Source organism: Cetorhinus maximus, chromosome 4 (genome assembly GCF_964194155.1).
Source record: "Cetorhinus maximus chromosome 4, sCetMax3.hap1.1, whole genome shotgun sequence".
Classification (NCBI taxonomy): Eukaryota; Metazoa; Chordata; class Chondrichthyes; order Lamniformes; family Cetorhinidae; genus Cetorhinus; species Cetorhinus maximus.
This window is the reverse complement of record NC_135882.1, coordinates 157,877,061-157,892,524: the sequence shown is the minus strand read 5'-3', so window position 1 is coordinate 157,892,524 and position 15,464 is coordinate 157,877,061. Positions and strand designations below refer to the sequence as shown.

Sequence of the window (15,464 nt, the reverse complement as noted above, 5' to 3'; positions counted from 1 at the left end):
ATCAGGCTATTTTGGATCTGGTAATGTGTAATGAGGCAGGTTTAATAAATGATCTCAGAGCAAAGGATCCCCTAGGAAACAGTGACCATAATATGGTAGAATTTAGCATTTAGTTTGAGAGTGAGAAACTTGGGTTAGAAACTAAACTTAAATAAGGGTAATTACAATGGAATGAGGGCAGAGAGGTAAAGGCAAACCAGTAGACGTAATATATTGGATTTCCAAAAGGCGTTCAATAAGGTACTGCATAGAAGGCTACTGAATAAGATAAGAGCCCATGGCGTTGGGGGTAGTATAATAGCATGGATATAGGATTGGCTAGCCAGATCAAGACAGAGAGTTGGGATAAGGGAGCAATTTTTGGTATGGCAACTTGTAACTAGGGGAGTGCCACAGGAATCAGTGCTGGGGCCTCTAATCATTTCATTATTTGCTGGTCTGCAGCTCCCTGAGGCAACTGTCTGCCTTCAGGGAGCACTCTCATAGCGCTCACCCGCGCCCACCCTCTTCCTGCCCCCACTTCGACAGTGCTGAGCTGCAGTGCATGCGTTTTCACGCTGGCTGCCTGTTAATTGGCCGATCACGTGCACCCAACGAGGGGAAAATTCAGGCCATGGTCTCCAAAAATGCTCTGCGAATAGTGCTGAAATAATTAAACATGTAGTTAACCAACTGGGGATCTTAGTTGCAGGATACTCAACTGGATAGAAAGTGCTCCACATTGTGCCCATTTTAGGTAAAATTACCACAATAGAGACAAGGCTGCAACACTCAAATTACCCAATTGCATCATATGACTTGAGAATGAATTCCATTGCACACCTAAACTTCAGTGATATTGTTCATTCTTCCAGAGCACATGTCCATGGTGACAGAGTTGGAAACTCGGTCACCAGAAAGGTTTAAAATTGATAAGGAGGAGGTATTGGATAAGCTGTCCATACTTAAAGTTGATAAGGCACCAGGACCGAATGAGATGCATCCAAGAATATTGAAGGAAGTGAGAGTGGAAATTGCAGAAGCACTGGCAATAATCTTTCAATGTTCCCTGGATTCGGGGGAGGGGCCGGGGGACTGGAGAATTGCTAACATTACGCCCTTGTTCAAAAAAGGTTGTAAAGATCTGCCCTGCAATTACAGACTAGTCAGTTTAACTTTGGTGTTGGGGAAACTTCTAGGAACAATTATTCAGGATAGAATTAATAGTCTCATGGAAAAATGTGGATTGATTTGGAAGAGTCAGCATGGATTTATTAAAAGAAAATTGTGTCTAACTAACTTGCTGGAGTTTTTGAAGAGGTAACAGAGATGGTTGATGAGGGCAAGGCCGTTGATGTGGTGTATATGGACTTCCAAAAGGCATTTGATACAGCACCACACAACAGACTTGTGAGGAAAGTTATAGGTCATGGGATAAAAGGGGCAGTAGCAATGTGGATGCAAAATTGGCTGAGGGATAGGAAACAAAGAGTAATGGTTAATGGGTACTTTTTAACTGGAAGAAGGTTTGTAGTGGAGTTCCCCAGGGGTCGGTATAGGGACCCTTGCTTTTCCTGCTATATATAAATGATATAGATCTTGGCGTGCAGGGGACAATTTCAAAGTTTGCAGATGACACAAAACTTGAGAGAATTGTAAACTGTGAGGAAGACAGTGTAGAACTTCAAAAGGACATTGACACATTGGTGGAGTGGGCAGATAGGCGACAGATAAAGTTCAATGTGAAGAAGCATGAGATGATACACTTTGGTACAAAGAACATGGAGAAACAGTATAAAATAAAGGATACTATTCAAAGTGGTGTGCAGCAGCAGAGAGACCTGGGTGTATATGTACATAAGTCATTAAGGGTGGCAGGACAGGTAGAGAGAGCTGTTTCTAAAGCATACAGTATTCTAGGCTTCATTAATAGCGGCATAGAGTACAAGAGCAGGGAGGTTATGTTAACTTATATAAGACAGTGGTTACACTTCAGCCGGAGTATTGTGTACAGTTCTGGGCGCCACACTATAGGAAGGATGTGAATGCATTGGAGAGAGTGCAGAAGAGGTTTACGAGAATGGTTCCAGGATGAGACACTTCAGTTATGAGGAAAGATTGGAGAAGTTGGGACTGTTTTCCTTGGAGAGGAGAAGGCTAAGAGGAGACTTGATAGAAGTTTTCAAAATCATGAGGGGTCTGGGCAGAGTAGATAAGGAGAAATTGTTTCCACTCATAAACAGATCGAGAACCAGAGGGCACAGTCTTAAAGTGTTTGCAAAAGAAGCAAATGTGAGGTGAGAAAAAACTTATTCACACAGCGAGTAATTAGGGTTTGGAATGCGCTGCCTGGAAGTGTTGTAGAGGCAGGTTCAATTGAGGCATTCAAGAGGGCATTGGATATTATCTAAATAGAAACAATGTGCAGGGTTACAGGGAAAGGCAGGAGACTGGCAATAAGTTAAAATGCTCAGAGAGCTGGTGCAGACATGATGGGCTCAATGGCCTCCTTCTACACCATAACAATTCTGTGATTCTGTTAAAAGCAAAGTACAGCTGATGCTGGAAATCTGAACTAAAAACAGAAGATGCTGGAAAAATCCAGCAGGTCTGGCAGCATCTGTGGAGAGAGAAACACAGTTAATATTTCAAGTCCATGTGACTCTCGTTCAGAGCTCTGAAAAAGTCATACTTTAACTCTGTTTCTCTTGCCACAGATGCTGCCAGATGGAGAACAATAGAAAAGTTATGGTGCAGAAAGAGGCCTTTCAGCCCATTGTGTCTGCGCCAGCCAAAAATAGAGTGAAAAAAGAAACTTGCCGTACATTTTTAATCCCACTTTCCAGCACCTGGTCCATAGCCTTGCAGGTTACAGCACTTCAGATGCAGATCCAGGTCCCTTTCAAATGAGTCGAGCGTTTCAGCCTCAACCGCCAATTCAGGCACTGAATTCCAGATGCCCACCAACTTCTGGGTGTAAAAAGATTTTCCTCATGACCCCTCTAATCCTTCTACCAATCATCGTAAATCTATGCCCCTTGGTAATTGACCCCTCAGCTCAGGGAAACAGGTTTTTACTGTCTACCCTATCTAGGCCCCTCAATCTTATACACCTCAATTAGGTCACCCCTCAGCCTCCTCTGTTCCAAGGAAAACAACCCTAGCCTATCCAATCTTTCCCTATAGCCGCAATTTTCAAGCCCTGGCAACATTCTTATAAATCTCCCCTGCACTCTCTCCAGAGCAAATATGTCTTTCCTGTAATTTAGTGGCCAGGACAGTACACAAAATTCCAGATGTGGCCTAACCAACAGTTCCATCATTACATCACTGCTTTTGTATTCAATGCCTGTCCAACAAAGGAAATCATTCATATGCTTTCTTTACCACCTTATCCACCTGTCCTGCCAATTTCAGGGACCTGTGGATATGCACTCCAAGGTCACTCACTTCCTCAACCTCTCAGTATCTTCCCATTTATTGAGTAATCCCTTGTTTTGTTTTCCCTCCCCAAATGCATCACCTCACTTTTCTGGATTGAATTCCATTTGCCACTTTTCCGCCCATTCAACCAAACCACGGGCATCATTCTGGAGATAAGAACTATCCTTTTCACTATCAACTACATGGCCAATTTTTGTGTCATCTGCAAATTTCCCAATCATGCCTCCCACATTTAAGTCCGAATCACTCATACAACAAACAGCAAATGCCCCAACACTGGGCCCTGCGGAATACCACTGGAAACAGCTTCCCATTTGCAAAAAGATCCTTCAACCATTACCTGTCACTGAGCCAATTTTGGATTCAACCTGCCACCTTCCCCTGTATCCCGTGGGATCTCACTTTCCTGACCAGTCTGCCATTTGGGACCTTGTCAAATGCCTTACTAAAATCCATGTAGACAACATCCCCTGCACTACCCTCATCCATCCTCCTTGTTATTTCCTCAAAAAATTCTATTAAGTTAGTAAAACACGATCTTCCCCTAACAAAACCATGCTGACTATCTCAGATCAATACATACCTTTCTAACTGACAGTTTATCCTGTCTCTCAGAATTGATTCCAATAATTTGCCCACCACCGCAGTCAGACTGACCAGCCTATGATTTTCTGGCCTATCCCTCACACTCTTTTTAAGTATTGGTACAATGCTCACAGACCTTCAATCCTCTGCTACCTTGCCTGTATCCAGTGAAGATTGGAAAATGATCCCCAGAGCATCTGTTAGTTCCTCCCTGGCTTTCTTTAACAGCCTGGGATACAATCCATCTGGCCCTGATGATTTATCCACTTTCAAGGTTGCCAGTCCTTCCAGTACTTCCTCTCTCATTATGTTCATTATATCTAGTATTTCACACTCCTCCCCTATCACCGACTTCCAGTCCAAACTGAGGGACCAGCCAGATTGGCAGCTAGTCCCTGATCACAGAGAGGAGCAAGAGACCCTCCAGACTCGAGGCGCCATGGACCAAATCCGCAAAGCTGATGGAGACTACAAAATATATAGGACAGAAGACGAGAGCTGTTTCAGTTCAGAGGTAACTAAAGAACATGCTGTCTGTGTTTTGAAGGGAAAGAATTTTGAGTGACATAGCAGTTCCAGTCCTGTGGATCTAGCTTCCCAATTCAGAGGAATAGGTTCAAATCCCTTTGTTACGATCCCCATAGAAACCGATAACTTTTAAAAAGAGATATGAATTTTTTACAGACTATACAAAGGATCGAATAACAAGATTTCACAATTTAAAAATGTTACTATAACAATCCAACTAAAATCAACAATGAATAAACGGTATTTAGTCGGCATCTAATACACTACATTACAAAAAGGTATTCCTAATTCACTTCTGAACACTAAAATCCCCATGCCACAATTATACATTACCCAACACTCTCTATAGACCTATAGTCTTGGGCCTAAAGCCAAACTCCTTCCAACTCTAACAGGATACTTTCACCCTGCTTCACAAAGGTAAAGGTAAGCCTTGGTTCAAACATGGACAAAAGAACTGAACTCCAGAGGTCAGGTGAGAGTGACTGCCCTGTACATCAAGGCAGCATCTGACCCAATGTGGCATCAAGGAGTTCTAGCAAAACTGGAGTCAATGGGAATCAGGGGAAAATTCTCCACTGGCTGGAGTCATACCTAGCACAAAGGAAGATGGTTGTGTTCATTGGAGGTCAAGCATCTCAGTTCCAGGACATAACTGCAGGAGTTCCTCAGGGTAGTGTCCTAGGCCCAACCATCTTCAGCTGCTTCATCAATGACCTTCCCTCCATCATAAGGTCAGAAGTGGTGATGTTTGCTGATGATTGAACAATGTTCAACACCATTCATGACTCCTCAGATACCCAAGTAGTCCATGTCCAAATGCAGCGAAACCTGGACAATATCCAGGCTTGGGCTGACAAGCGACAAGTAACGTTTGTGCCACACAAGTGTCAGGCAATGACCATCTCCAACAAGAGAGAATCTAACCATCACCCCTTGACATTCAATGGCATTACCATCACTGAATCCCCCACTATCAACATCCTGGGGGTTACCATTGACCAGAAACTGAACTGGACCAGCCATATAAATACTGTGGCTACAAGAGCAGGTCAGGGGCTAGGGGTCCCTCCTGACTCCCCAAAGCCTGTCCACCATTTACAAGGCACAAGTTGGGGGTGCCATTTGCCTGGATGAGTGCAGCTCCCACAACACTCAAGAAGCTTGACACCATCAAGGACAAAGCAACCGCTTGATTGGCACCACATCCACAAACTCCCTTCACCACCACCGACACAGTGGCAACAGTGTATATCATTTACAAGATGTACTGCAGCAACTCAGCAAGGCTCCTTGACAGCACCTTCCAAGCCTACAATCACTATGATCTAGAAGGACAATGGCAGCAGATACCTGGGAACACCAACACCTGGAAGTTTCCCTCCAAGTCACTCACCATCCTAACTTGGAAATATACCGCTGTTCCTTCACTGTCGCTGGGTCAAAATCATGGAACTCCCTCCCTAACAGCACTGTGGGTGTACCTACACCACATGGACTGCAGCGGTTTAAGAAGGCAGCTCACCACCACCTTCTCAAGGGCAATTAGGGATGGGCAATGAATGCTGGCTTAGCTACTGATGCCCACGTGAATAAAATGAATGAATTAAAAAACTCTTCCAATGTCCTTTTAAACAAAGTTCCCTTCACCTAATCCTTTGAGCATAATTGAATGGACTTCCCATTGCAAGTTTCCCTCTGATGATTCCACAGTCTCTAACTTTTCACAATTCTTTTTTCCTCAAACATGGGTTCTGTCCTTACCAGCCCTCTGCTTGCTGCTTATCCCAAACACAGTCCTTTTGTTCTGCTTGGCATAGCCATACCTGTTGTGGGTCATCTTCCCCGAAACCTTCAGCCTGCCTTCCACTGCGAGTCTGTGAGTCTGCACTTGGCAAGGCTAGTTGCTTTGCCCTTTGTGACCTGGGGCAACATTTCCCCCCCCCCCCCCCCCCATCAGGGGGGAAGTGCGGGAGTGAGCATGGGCAGGCGGGCGGGCGGCCCTCCGATCGGCGCCCCCAATTTGGGGCACACTGCCATTTTTTATGGGCGGGCCAACTAAGGCCTGCCCAGCGTGACGTCCGCACGGAAGCGCTATGCTCTTCCTGTGCGGGCGGAGAGGATGCCAAATGCGGGAGTGCTCTCCGCTCTCCCTGAGACTAAGTGCTGCCTCAGGGAAATCAGTTCCCAAAGTGAAAAAGTTATTCTGTCGAGAATTTCATTTACCATCCATGTCCCCATATATGACGATGTCACATGAGTTGGGACATGGACATAACTTTAAATAAAAGTGAATCTTAATTTCTCAATTCAGTCATGAAACCTCATTCTGCCCGTGGAGGAGGGTTCGTGCTTTTTCAGGTGGCTGTCAGCTTCACAACATCCCTCATACTAGGGCATTCTGTTTAAACTTATGTTAAAAGAGACAGGTTAAAACATAACCATCCTATAAAGCCTAAAGTCTCATAGAAACCTATAACATTCTAACAGGACTAGACAGAGTAGAAGCAGGAAGGATGTTCCCGATGGTGGAGGAGTCCAGAACCAGGGGTCACAGTCTGAGGATACAGGGTAGACCATTTAGGACTGAGATGAGGAGAAATTTCTTCACCCAGAGAGTGGTGAGTTTGTGGAATTCGCTACCACAGAAAGTAGCTGAGGCCAAAACATTGTATGTTTTCAAGAAGGAGTTAGATATAACTCTTGGGGCGAAAGGGATCAAAGGATATGGGGAGAAAGCGGGAGCAGGCTATTGAGTTGGATGATGAGCCATGATCATAATGAATGGTGGAGCAAGCTCGAAGGGCCGAATGGCCTACTTCTGCTCCTATTTTCTATGTATCTATGTTTCTTTAACTAGAATGACTGCATCATCCCTCTCCTTAGTGAGGATGGAGACAAAGTACTCATTGAGAACCCTGCCCACATCTTCAGCATCAACACACAAGTTACCATGTACAAGGCTGATAGGTCCTAGCTTTTCCTGAGTTATTCTATTGCTCTTAATGTATGGTAAAACATCTTGGAGTTTTCTTTGATTTTACCAGCCATCATTTGTGGGGGCATGTCTACATTGTGCCTGTAAAATCTCACTATTGAATGCCTCCCACTGATTTGATACCATTTTTCCTTCCAGTAGCTTTATCCAATCCACTATCGCCAGCTCAACTCTGGGCTTCGTAAAATTTGTCTTCCTCCAATTAGAACTTTTACTCCTGTTCTATCTTTGTCCTTTTCCATAATGATGTTAAATCTAACTGTATTATGGTCACTATCTCCAAAATGGTACCCCACTGCTACTTCATCCAGCTGCCCAGCTTCATTTCCTAATTTCCTAAGACTAAATCTAGAATTGCACCCCCTCTCATTGGACTTGTTATGTGCTGGCTGAAAAAGTTCCCTTGAATGCAGTTCAAGAATTTTGTGCCCTCTGACCCTTCACACTGTTTGTATCCCAATTAATATTAGGGTAGTTGAAGTCCCCAATGATTACTGCTCTATTGTTTTTGCACTCAGAAATCTGACTACATATCTGATCTTCTAACTCCCTTCCAGTATGTGGGGGTCTATAGTACATTCCTAGCAATGTGGCTGCCCCTTTTTTATTTCTGAGCTCAACCCATATGGCCTCATTTGATGCTTCCTTTAGTATATCATCCCTCCTCACAGCTGTAATTGATTCTTTAACCAATAATGCTATAGCGCCAGCCTTTTTATCCCCCTCTCTAACCTGCCTGAAAGCTCTATATCTACGGGCGTTGGACTGCAATTTATGCCCCTCTTTAAGCCAAGTTTCTGTCATAGTGGTAATATCATGTTGCCATGTATCGTCTGTGCCCTTAGCTCATTGGCTTTATTTGCTATACTCTTTGCATTTACATATATACCTTTTAACACTTCAAAATTCCTGTGCTGTACAATTTTTAACCTGTACTGCTTCTGTCTTTCAGAGTCACTTACTAATTCTCCATCTCCCATTCCCTGCTCTGAATCTTCCCTCAGGTTCCCAGCCCCCTGCCAATCTAGTTTAAACAACCCCCAACAACACTAGCAAATCACTAGTGAGGATATTTGTCCCTGTCCTGTTCAGGTATAGACCATCTGGTTTGTACAGATCCCACCTTCCCCAGAATCGATCCCAATGACTCAGAAATCTGATGTCCTCCCTCCTACACCAGCTTTCCAGTCTCGTGTTCATCCGCTCAATTCTGCTATTTCTATACTCACTTGCATATGGGACTGGGAGTAATCCTGATATTATTGCTTTAGAGGCCCTGCTTTTCAATCTCCTTCCTAGCTCCCTAAAATCTGCTTTTAAGACCTCATCCCCTTTCCTATCTAAGTCATTGGTACCAATGCGGACCAAGACCTCTGGCTGATCACCCTCCCCCAGAAGAATGGCCTGCAGCTGCTCCATGACATCCTTGACCCTGGCACCAGAGGCAACATACCATCCCAGAATCAGGTCTACAGCCACAGAAACGCCTGTCTGTTCCCCTAGCTAACAAATCTCCTATCACCACTGCTCTTCCCCTCCTGTACAGCAGAGCCATCTACCTGAATCTGACTGCGCTCCTCCAAGGAACCAATGCTCTCATCAGTATCCAAAACAGAATACTAATTAACAAGCAGGACCCCAGGGGACCCTGCACTACCTGCCTAGTTCTCTTGGGCTCCCTGGCGGTCACCCATTCCCTTTATGCCTCCAGGCTCCCAAGCTGCAGTGTGACCACCTCTCTGAACATGCTGTCTTTGTTGCTCTCAGCCTTGTGGAGGTGCCACAGTGACTCCAGTCGCCACATGAGCTCTGAAACCTGGAGCTCAAGGTTCTGCAGCTGGCGACACTTCCTGCACATGTGATCATCTAGGACACCGGTAGCATCCATGACTTCCCATATATTACAGGACACACATTCCACACAGCCGAGCTCTCCTTCCATGGCTTCAATTTACCTCCCTTAGGTTAACTTAATTTTACTCTGGCTTACTTACACTGCTTTATTTTACCTGGCCTTGACTTAACTTTACGCCCCATATTGCTGGTGTCCCTGACTGAAATCTAAGTAGCTCCTTCTATTAAAAAGGATGTGTTTTTCTAAATTTTCAGCGACTTGAAGACCTTGCCAAAAGCAGTTTCTCACTAACCGAATAACTTATGTTTCTCCTGTGATGTCACTTTTGGATGTTTTCCAAACCCAGCCCTCTCATGCAGCTTTTCAACTCCTGGTCCTTTGCAAGCTGAGAAAGATAGAGAGAGAAAAAGAAAAGAGCCCTCCCCTCCCCTCCCCTCCCCTCCCCTCCAAACTCCCTTCTGACCAAAGTAATTCCACTCTGTACCAGTTACACCCTGTGACAGGGCACTTCACCTCTCTTATTTATACTACTGAGATTCAGGTGAATCTCCTATCCTATCGGGCAGTTACAGAAGCAGATTAGACCAGTTACTTCATTTGCTGATCCCACCTGCTCTCCAGCAGGGGGCTTGATTGGCTTGATCAGCCCTGGCAAAGAGACATAAAACTTAACCTCTTGCACCCCCTCCCCTGCGGAGCAAAAATCCTGCATGCGGGAAATGTTTCCATGGAGACGGATATGTCGAGCTGGGAAATGTACAGACTTGACCTTCCCCCCTTCATGGTGAAAGTCGGTCCCTAAGCTTTCCTTTTGCTACCTGACTGCCTACACTGCATTCTGTCATCTTCATAAGCCTCTCACTTCCTCCTTTTATCAGCTCTTCCTTCACAGACAGGGTTTTCTAACAAAATCTGTCAAGAATGGACCCCATTGAGTCTATCTCATCTGTATCAGCTCTGTTGAATCCCCTCTACTCATTACTGGTGAATAGAGTACCAGTCTCATCAAGTTCTCTCTCATCAGTACCAGTCCTTCATACCATATTAATGGGACAAATGCATAATTTACAGTGGTATGGTATGCGTAGGTAACAAAAGCATTGATAAGAATGCCGTTGGTGGGGGGAGAGCGATAAGGGTGGAATTAGGTGATAACAATCACATATAACCTTGTCACTGAGTTAGCTAGACTGGGAACTGAAGTGATAAATGCACATTTCATTCAGTACCATCTGTGTGATGAACTAAGTGTTTAAGGCCCACAATCCACACAAGTTCATTGCAGGTGGGTCATTCTGTGGAATTCATCAAAATGCTGCAGAATCGGTGATGGCCGTGGATGGACAGTGGTTAGTTGTCAATCAAAGCTAGCCAATGCTCCACAAGGAAGAGGAGCAAGATGTTATAGAACCAATGACTGATCTCTTTTAACAGTATCCTTTAGTTCACTTGCTGTAATCGAAGCTCAGATAACCCTGCCTCATAATAACGTGCCCCCTGCAAAGAAGAAGCTGCATTCAGTCCCAGTTGATGGAAATGAATGTGGGTCAGAGGCAAATGGAGCTAAAGATCTACCAAAGATAACAGACAGAGGGTGCGAATGGCCCCTAGGCATCTATAGTAAATAGTGAAACAAAAGAGAAGAGAAGAACTATTATATAAGTGTTAAGTGAGGAACATTATGAACTAAGATCAGTTAGCAAAGCTACTGATTTTGTAAAATAATACAACCTTGAACTCGAGTTGGCACCATCTTTCAAGTGGAGAAGTACTCACAAGCAATGATATTCCCGTATCTATTCTTCATCCTGTTTTCATCTTTCTTGGCAGAATCCCATGGGGCAGACTGTCCTTCATAAAAACTCTGGACAAAAAAAATGAAGCGTATGTTACAATTAACAACAATAGTCACAAAGGATGGTTGATTATAATTGGGACGGGAGATAGAAGTAAACAGACAGATTACAATAACAGTACTGTGCTCCACTAGTGCTTGAGCAGCATTGTGTATACGAAGGAATTACAAAAATAAAATTGACTTCATGTCAGGACTAAATCTGTTAACTCGCTCCTCTCTCCTGAAATTGCTCATCTTAGTGACTTCAGTGTTCACCGCGATGGCAATTAAATCTGTTATGTTATGGACACGCATTCATTAAATCTAATGTAAAAGTTCGATAAATCTGATTTTACAAAGCTGTGCTACAGGTGAAGAGAGTTCCCGCATTGCTCCTGATTTTCTGCCCATCCGCTTTAATGGAAGGAAAGTCCCTGGGGAATATGCCTGTAGCTTCTCATACATGTAGTAAGTCAGTGATGTTCCCAGTCACTAGTACAGATTCGTAGAAATTTTAATTTTTTGGATGATGCTGTAAAATGAGCAATATTGAAATAGCTGCCAATGGGAAGGGGAGTCAGGAGTGCTGTATCATTCGCTAATGCCCATTGTAAGTTACTGCCTCCTTTTACACCCTTTATATATAACATGACTCTTAATTGGTTCTTCAACCCAATGGCAGCAGTTCTGCCACCCAAGCTAATTCAGCTAAAACAAGGAGTAAACCGTGGGGATGTTCCTAGCCTAAAGAGCTCAGTTCCCCATTGGGCAATACCAATCCACTGGTAATCTGAGCAGAATGAATTCAGTGTAGCACTTTGAAAGCTTACTGAATTGTAGTTTGAAAACAACTGCTGAAGTACTCACTTTACAGTCACCTAAACCAATGCAAACAACATCTTAAATTTACTCTATATAATGCATCATCGGAGTCAAATATTTGTGACTGAGGTTTATAGCGACGTGTTTTTTCCTGAGGGAGCCTTTCATAAGCTGACAGGCTGTTCAAGCATGAAATGGTTTTATTTCTCCTCTGGAATGTGTAGTATTTCTGCATGAAGCATGCTATTTCAACATCTTTTGTTGTCAGTTTGTTTCTCTTTTGCTTGATGCACAGCCTAAAAAGAAATCATGTTAAGGTGGGAGTGGTAACTACACAGTGCAGTTGATTAGGATAAAAGGGAAAAGAATTACAAAACCTGGAAACCAGCAGGAAGACAGAAAACGTTTTAAACATTCAGGGCGACTTTCGACTTGGTTCATCCCGTGTGGCAACCTGGAGGGATGATTACCTTACATTTACAGAGCCTGCAAACACTCATATGAGTTGTACAATGGTTAGGTGATTTCATTCCTTGGTTATCATCCAAAATTGAAAGTTCCCCTTTTTGTATTTTCAAGGGAAAGGTCAGATAATATTTCTGCTTTGACCCTTCATTGGAACCATTAATCAGCCTTCCCATTTCAGGCCTAACAGACTGAGCCGCATTGCAGTTGGTGCATTTTCTGTATGAAGAAAGATCTGTCTCAGGAAGTCCCAAAGCACTCTGAAATGAATAAAGTACTTTTGAGGTGTAGTCATTGTTGAAATGTAGGAAACATGGCAATTTATTTGTCCATGGCAGCAATGACCAGATAATCTGTTTTAAAGGATGTTGGCTGAGTGATAAATATTGGCCAGGACACTGCCCTTCTTCAAAATAGTGCCATGGGATGTTTATGTCCGCCTGAGTGGGCAGGTTTAATGTTGGTCTAACATCTCATCCGAAAGACAGCATCTCAGACAATGTAGCGCCCTCTCAGCAATTGCAGTTAGATCCAGTGTACTTGGGCTAGGTTAAGTCAGACAGATTTTCCACTCCTGATAGCTATCAAATGACCACTGGTGAAAATACTATGTGAAGATCAAATGAGGATCAGGCTCAATAATGATGCCACACCATGGCCAAAGATCACACTGTTACTCGCTGTCAAACTCAGACATGAATAATGGTGCCTTGGAAAAGGCATTGGAAGGTACCTGGAGTTAAAGTCGACAGGAAAGGAGGCAAAGGAAGAAAATTGGGGAAATATCATTTAAAAACTATTCAAAAAATTATGCTTCGTGGGTAAAATTTGCAGCTGAATGCTTCTAATCCCAATTGGCCAACTGTCCATGGTATATACCTGGACATTGCGTTCCAGCCAATCTCACCCTGTCCATGTTTATTCCTTGTACTTCCTTACTGAGCTCACGCAATACAAGGGGCATGGTTAGGAAAGAGCATAAAAAAAGAAAAGATATATTGAAGATAGTGAAATAGCAGAAAAGAAGTATGTGCTACAGAGCCAGCTGCAATTAGTTGGGATTTTACAACACCGATCTTTGTGAGGACATAAGAAATAGGAGCAGGCATAGGTCGTTCAGTCCCTCAAACCTGCTTCACTATTCAATAAGATCATGGTTGATCTGATGTGGCTTTAACTCCACTATCGTGTCTATCCCCAAAACCCTCGATTCCCTTGTCAACCAAAAACCCGCCTAACTCAGCTCTGAATATATTCACTGACCCAGCCTCTGTTGCTTGCTGGTGAAGAGAATTCCAAACACTAACAACCGTCTGAGAGAAGAAGTTCCTCCTCATCTCCGTCTTAAATGGAAGAACCTTTATTTTGAAATGATGTCCCTGAGTTCTCGATTCCCCCGCGAGAGAATTACTAGCATTAGTCTTTGACATGGTTTGGATTTTTTAATACATTTCTAACTTAAATAACGATGCTTACAAACATAAGTAGGTAGAGTTTTCACTTTGGCAGAATCAGGAAATAGCAACCAAAGTGTGCTTGAAATTACATTCGTTATGTTAGGCTTCGCATTTCCACTAAAAGTCACTGAAAAAGCACAAATGTAAAATGGTTCATGAACCAACACAATCCGAGTGAGTGTTTTGTTTTCTTTTTCCTATTGAAATGTATTCCTCAATGTACTTAAGAGTGGTTAGCTGGTGCAGTTTTATTAATAGATCTTAAAATGGGTTTATCGCCAAAAATAAATATTTTTAATAAGAATGCCTAGTCCTCCATCGGTGCGTACCCTGGTTTAAAATGACTGAAAATGACCTTAAAAACGATACTGAACCATTTAATAGTTTAATAGCGCCTGACTGAAAGGTCGCTTTCTTAGTGAATTTAAATACTTTTGAGATGGAAAAACCTTTCAGAAACACGTGTACTTGTGCCTGCCTGCCTAAGAAAATGAGCTTCATCTGAACAGCTTTCCTTGAGCCAGCAAACTTGGCAGAATCTCGAAACTGGGGGCATGGCCTGGTCCCTGTGCGGGACCTTATCCAGGAGGATTGAATCTTGAACCAGGTTAAAAGATCAAAGAAAGCACACGTGCAATTTTTTTTCTTTATTCTTTCATGGAGTGTGGGCGTTGCTGGCAAGGCCAGTGTTTGTTGCCCACCTCAAATTGCCCTTGAAATGAGTGACTTGCTAGGCCATTTCAGAGGGCTGTTAGGAGTTAACCACGTTGCTGTGGTTTTGGGGAGAATGCAATTACCTTTAAAATTCCCCAATCTTTTGCGCTCATTTGGCCGATTCTGTCTGATTGTGCTTGATGTAACCAGAAGAAACCTGACCCCAATTATTCTGCAGTGCAAAAAGCCTGTTTTATAGTTACGGCAAAAAAAAGAATTAAAAATGAAATGTATCCATGCCTTGTTGCTTTGGTCTATAGATGGAGCTGCAGAATTGGAACTTGCCTTTGGCTGAACATGATCAAAGTTTCCACTTTATTCATAACAAAAGGTGTTGTGATGGCTCCATATGATAGCCTTTCAACAAACTACATGATGAACAAAAAGCCCTCAGGCTACGCCAAGGCTTAAGTCTGTGCTTTTCACAAAGTGAATATTCATTTTCGCCCCAAAAGAGCCTGTGTAGCAAATTCTGGTAATTAATTCTAATTACATTGATTTAATACTAAACAAATCAGAACCAATTATATCAGACTCAGCTTTTATCTTCCGTCCCTCAGTATTTAACTGTCAAAGTCCTAGTCGGAGATCCTTGAATATCTTACATTTTTCACGAATAATTCAGAGTCTCCCATGTAGTGAACCAGGGGAATATATTTTGCCATCTTAAACTACAGCAAAACTACAAACGTTTATTTCTGAAGATGTTATTAACTCTCCCTGAACTGCATCATCCCTTTTGCACCATTTATAACAAGGTTAGAGTCTGCTTCCCTGACC

The 15,464-nt window shown here is 43.2% G+C and overlaps 1 protein-coding gene across 12 annotated transcripts in view; it reads right to left on the bottom strand.

The window, feature by feature from the left end:
• LOC144679979 (receptor-type tyrosine-protein phosphatase mu) overlaps positions 1-15,464 on the bottom strand; it is an 855,381-nt gene that overhangs the window by 103,177 nt on the left and 736,740 nt on the right. For all 12 annotated transcript variants that reach the window (XM_078541013.1, XM_078541014.1, XM_078541019.1 and 9 more), the window contains one exon: positions 11,166-11,253. In XM_078541013.1, the coding sequence (XP_078397139.1) occupies positions 11,166-11,253 (88 nt within the window). The remainder of the gene's footprint in view (positions 1-11,165; positions 11,254-15,464) is intronic.